General features: G+C 41.2%; 1 protein-coding gene across 1 annotated transcript; it reads right to left on the bottom strand.

Annotated features, from left to right (window-relative positions):
• Positions 1 to 3,353: 3,353 nt before the first annotated feature.
• LOC147903864 (putative WRKY transcription factor 11) lies at positions 3,354 to 4,941 on the bottom strand. Its single transcript, XM_087372348.1, has 3 exons — positions 4,118 to 4,941; positions 3,629 to 3,754; positions 3,354 to 3,510 (listed from the first exon to the last, which is right to left on the bottom strand). The coding sequence occupies exons 1-3, from the start codon at positions 4,939 to 4,941 to the stop codon at positions 3,354 to 3,356; spliced, it is 1,107 nt and encodes a 368-aa protein (XP_087228474.1).
• Between the last annotated feature and the right edge of the window lie 222 nt (positions 4,942 to 5,163).

Raw genomic sequence — 5,163 nt, 5'->3', positions numbered from 1 at the left:
AAGTCTTGTGACCAAATTTCAAACAATGATGCTTCTTCTTATATGCTTCATAGAAGTGGATGAAATAAACACTTTCCAATCAAAACCAGGTCTATCAAGTCAAAACAAAACTGAATCCACACTTGTACTGAAGTTATTGAAAGCTTCAAAAAACCAGAAATGCTAGAGTAGCATTTTATGTAGCATCATCTTCAAAAACTTGTCCAAAACTGTCAAAACTGAAAAGCTGAACTTGGAGGGCTTGTAGCTCACTCTTCAAAGCAAGGAAAAGAGGGCTTTCTGAAACAAAAGAAAGCTCATATACCAGAGAAGGTCCAGCACAGAGGTTGGACGAAATGGTGGGCACTTTTGCCCGGGAGAGTTGCTACAGGCTGAAACTGAGTTTTGACGATTTCTCCCTCGTTACTAAACCAAATGACCTGAAAAATGGCTCAAAACCTTTGTCTTGAGGTCGCCCATCTACTCCTAAGAGGGCTCAGGCAATGGCGGAGCAGGCAGGGAGTATTGAGCAACAGAAGAAATTCGCTATTTGGAGAATGGCAGCCACCACAGATGTTTTTTCTTCAATTGCTTGCAGGTGGAAGTTTGCCCATACTAGAGGAGTTTCCAGCTCAGAGGGTTTGGGCAATGGCCGTCTGTAGATGGAGAACCAAGCTCTCAAAGATTTTGGGAAGAAAGAGGAAAATGGAGAAGAAGAAGATGAAGAAGAAGATGATGATGTGGCAGAAATGGGCTCAAGGGGGATCAAATGGCTCTGATACCATGTTGGAATACTGAAAAGAAAGAGTAGAGTGGACACAAACTCAGAATACTTGCTTATGGAATGAAGAAAAGTGAGGTCCTTAAGTAGGCACCTCATACAAGCTCACTGACATCACTGATGACCTCAGAGCTCCACAATCATCTCCTCAATCTGCTCCTATATTCTCTCAATCATCCTATGTGGCTCTCCACCACCTAACTGTGCTTGTGGGCACCTAACTGTGCCTCTAGCACTCACACATAGAAACATAAGGTGTGCCTGAGGCATACACCTTGAGATATCCCAACACTTCTATCCATTTGGAAAAACCATGTGCGCTACTATGAGCTCAAGCTATGATTGGTATTATAGAATAATAACCCCTCCTTGCCATGCTTAACAAATTGCACATAGGAAAGCAAACAGACATAGATCTATAGAATATTAACAACCTATATCATCTTCTCCCACAAGAGAAACATATGATTTCACATCTCTTCTACACGACCACATCAAAGGACATACCCAATGACAAAGTGTTCAATCTCCTCTGTACAGAAGCACACATCATAAAAGCAAACAATAGAAAACACAAGACATGTAGAAAATCAATCAAAGTACCAACCAATCCTAAGTGCATTGGAGGCCTACATTCAAAACTTATATTTAATGGGGATACTAATTAAGATCTACTCATGAAACTTGGATATCGTGGATGAATTGGTAAAGGGTATAAACAGTGTTTCCATAAACTCAAAGATGAATAGGAAACCACCTATCATTTGGACCTGATTCAATGACAAGAACACAAGCAAACAAGTATGCTACAAGAATAGGTCTCTCTATAGCGACAATAGACTACATACATGGACAATGATACTACAAATTGAATGTGAGTTCCAAGTAGAAAAACACCACTTTTATACATTTTTTCAAATACAATTTCTCATACAACCAATAGGAACAAGAATTATACACCATTCACAAGGCCTCTCCATTAAGACACTTGGACTAGTACACACTAAGACGCTTGGACTAGTACACATGGCCCGTGTGCATGATTCGACTAATATTTACATCCTGAAGAAACTCGAACAAAAACACATAAAAGTCAACTCCAAGATAGTCAAGGAAATCAAATGCCTAAAAACAAGCTCTTCATGGACATTGGACCCGATTGACTTCTCCATGAACAAAACACTCAAGGAAAATCTTCAATCACTAAATAGAAGGTCCCTATCATCAGACAAAGAAGACATTCTCTCTACATATAGCATGCTTGCAACAACAATCCTTTGCTTTCAAGAAACTCACACAAAAGAGCATGATTGCATCGATCTCCCAACATTCAACAACGTTAACAAACACAAAGGACTACAAACATCTAAACATCTACAAACCAAGATACTACTACAACAAAGGTGCTGAGTCTTTATTCACAATATTCAAAACATTATACATACATAAATTACCAATAATAAATGTCTACAAGCCAGTAAGAACAAACACAAAACACCTTATTAATGCAATCCAAGAAATGCTCTCATTGATAGCTCGAGGCACACTTACTTACATCATAGGAAATTTCAACATAGAATCAAATAAAGAAACTATAAATAAAAAAGTCTACAAGATTTCATGATTCACAAGTACATGCGATAATTGATTAACACACCAACCACAATCGATGGGTCATCCATAGATCACATTTGGACAAAATCAACATCAGTGATACTAGCTGTATATATTGATCAGATCATTCCCTCTTGTACAAAATAATCAGACACTCCCTCGGCTAGGCCCAATGAATGTAATTCATCTCATTCAATTTACAAAAAGGTGGCAAAAAGCCAATTCGGCCCTGCGATCGAGCACTAAAGAAAGGAAACGTTTAATGCCCGTTAACACTACTTTCTAAAATGGTCCTAATAGTCTCTTTAATGATACAAAGAGTAGTTAAGGTAGTAGTAAAGAAAGCAATATTCTTTGATGTCCACGAACAATTCTTATAATAGGTTAGGGTCAAGGTTAACAAACTAGCACAATACTCACTAGCTAAATTTTAAAGGAGTCATGTTCACCAACATGAAAAAACAAAACATCTACACAATTTGGGGAGGGGAAATCCCAATTTTCCATAAACCCTTAGGAGGAAACGATGTTATATGTATTAAAAAGATGTACTTAAAATGTTTGCTTGTGAAAAAGCACCAGCCAAAAGTTGTCGAACAATAAACACGATAGTCTTCCACGTTTGGGTTGAGCATGCGCAAACTCACTTAGCAAACTGAAAATGCTCTACATGAGCAGAACCAGTGGAACGCGGGGCAAATTTTAGGACGGGTGATGCATCACAAAATTGGCAGCTGCTTACATTAGCGGCCAGCTTGCAAAGCAATTCTGTTGCAATCACTAGATAACGGCATGCGAGAGCTTTACACTCCAATGGCTAGTATACAATTGCACTGATCATCCGGTGCAACCACTAGCCAACGAGGCCTTCTCGCGCTCCATTTTCAACTCGATGGCCAAGATCTCCAACCATGGCCACCGACATTGGCAGCACGTCAAAACCTTTTTACATGATCCTTCAACCTACTTCTGAGTTTTTCTAGAGGACGACAAAAGTGTCACCCGCGCCTGCCGTAATTTGTTGGTGGTTGTGATCCCCTTCATATGTTACAATCAACATTGTCGAATCATGTGCAGAACGCTCCACATGTTTTCTGGCAGGGCAGCCCCTCACAGTACTGCACTTATAGTACCCCCTGCGTTGCAACGTTCTTCTTAGTTGCTCGCTTGAGTATACAGCTTGCAAACAACCTCATTTTTGTCACGTAAACAACCTTATCCATAACAGGTCCTTACAAAAAAGCAAAGATTTACCTGGGATGAGGAGACCCTTTAATTGGCTTCTGTCCATATTTCCGCCAGGAATAGTTATCTGGTGGTATATCAGCCAGTCTATTGCTGATTGCTGGAACTGTTATTATCCGTCTCACCCTTATTCTCCTGCAAAAGGGCAGAATGTAGAAGATCCAGGCTTAATTTCCACGTTTTTGGCCTCTGCTAATACTATCATCCCAGTACCCAATCCTTGGGCTTCACGAGAAATAATGAGAAATAAATTGCGAAATTAAACACTGCTTTTTTTCCCGAGAGCGCAGTGCTATAAACCTACGGATTCATGACAAAAAAGAGTACAAATTTGATATTTTTCCACTTGCAATTTGGCTTTTAATGAACTTCAGAGGAAACAAAGAGACCTGGTACTGCAACTACAATGAAACTCCTTAAATAAACCAGAGATCGAAACGTCTTCCCATGCTCATGAAAAATGACGAGCATTGTCATTCTAAAACCGCCATTTCTTACCTTCTCTTAGAGCAGTGGCATCGCCCCAAGGATGCAAACTGTCCCCTGGCTTCATCTTCGTTAGCGGAGCATTTCCTTTCTGAAGAAGCTGCAGTCCTATCTTGTAAGTGGCTAAGTGATTGATGGAGCGCAAGCTGCTTCTCGTTGATCACACTACCATCCATACTGAGGGATGATAAGAATGACTGCGTTGGCGAAAGGCGAGGGCCACTAAGTGAGCTCTCCATTTTCGCGTATGGAGTCCTCAATAAGAGATCAGGCGGAATATTTAGAGGCTGCACATGCTCAGTCCGTTGGGCACGTATTTTTTGTGAAAGACGTGGATTGCGGTATTGGATGAGCCCTCCAATATTTCTTATCTGCAGTGGAGAACTTTGGCGTAGAAAAGTTTGCGCAATATTTCTCATCTGCAGTGGAGAACTTTGGCATGGTAAACGTTGTCCGATAGTATGTGCAACCCCATTATCAAGAGAACGCGAGTGACAAGTAACAGAATCATGCGTGCTGCAAGAGTCCAGAAGATGAGGAGAGGTATCCATAAACCCATGCTCAAGAACATTTGGGGCGCCTTTGGACTTGCTGGGACCTCGCCTTACTCTTGCATGTCCCTTTCTGCTCAACAAGCTAACCACCTTGCGAAACTTTACAAGGGTTTCACCGGCTGCTGAACTGCAATCGTTTGACATGTGCTGTCGCTGCTGCTGCTGTGAGAGCATACACATGAGGTGATGCGCACTTTCCAGACCTTCCTTTGCCGCTTCTTGCACCTGATGATCCCTATCAGAATTTCGTGGAAGGCACAAAGACAGCGTCTCTGCAGGCATTGTGTGTTTTTCCTGAAATCCCATATTATGGATGTCGCTTGCAAAACTGGTCAAGAACGTCTAGAGCATAGGACGGTCCTATTTGCATAACCTCACCGGAAGCCTCGCACCATACTTTCTCGTGTATTCTCAAACTTTTCAAAGCCGCCGATACGCTGTTACAAACAAAATAGGAGTGTCGGTATCTAACGACTCATAAAAGATGGCCTACGCAGGATACTG

The sequence above is a fragment of the Dipteris shenzhenensis genome, chromosome 3 (assembly GCF_047967505.1).
Source record: "Dipteris shenzhenensis isolate YYH24624 ecotype China chromosome 3, Dip_SZ_1.0, whole genome shotgun sequence".
NCBI classification, from domain to species: domain Eukaryota; kingdom Viridiplantae; phylum Streptophyta; class Polypodiopsida; order Gleicheniales; family Dipteridaceae; genus Dipteris; species Dipteris shenzhenensis.
The sequence above is the reverse complement of the archived record's forward strand: the minus strand, read 5'-3'. Positions and strand labels throughout refer to the sequence as shown.

Coding starts and splice junctions, on each gene's coding strand:
- LOC147903864 (XM_087372348.1), bottom strand. CDS start 4,941: ATGCCTGCAGAGACGCTGTCTTTGTGCCTTCCACGAAATTCTGATAGG. Junction 3,755..4,117: donor TGCCACTGCTCTAAGAGAAG/GTAAGAAATGGC, acceptor GCCCTTTTGCAG/GAGAATAAGGGTGAGACGGA. Junction 3,511..3,628: donor AAAGGGTCTCCTCATCCCAG/GTAAATCTTTGC, acceptor GTTGCAACGCAG/GGGGTACTATAAGTGCAGTA.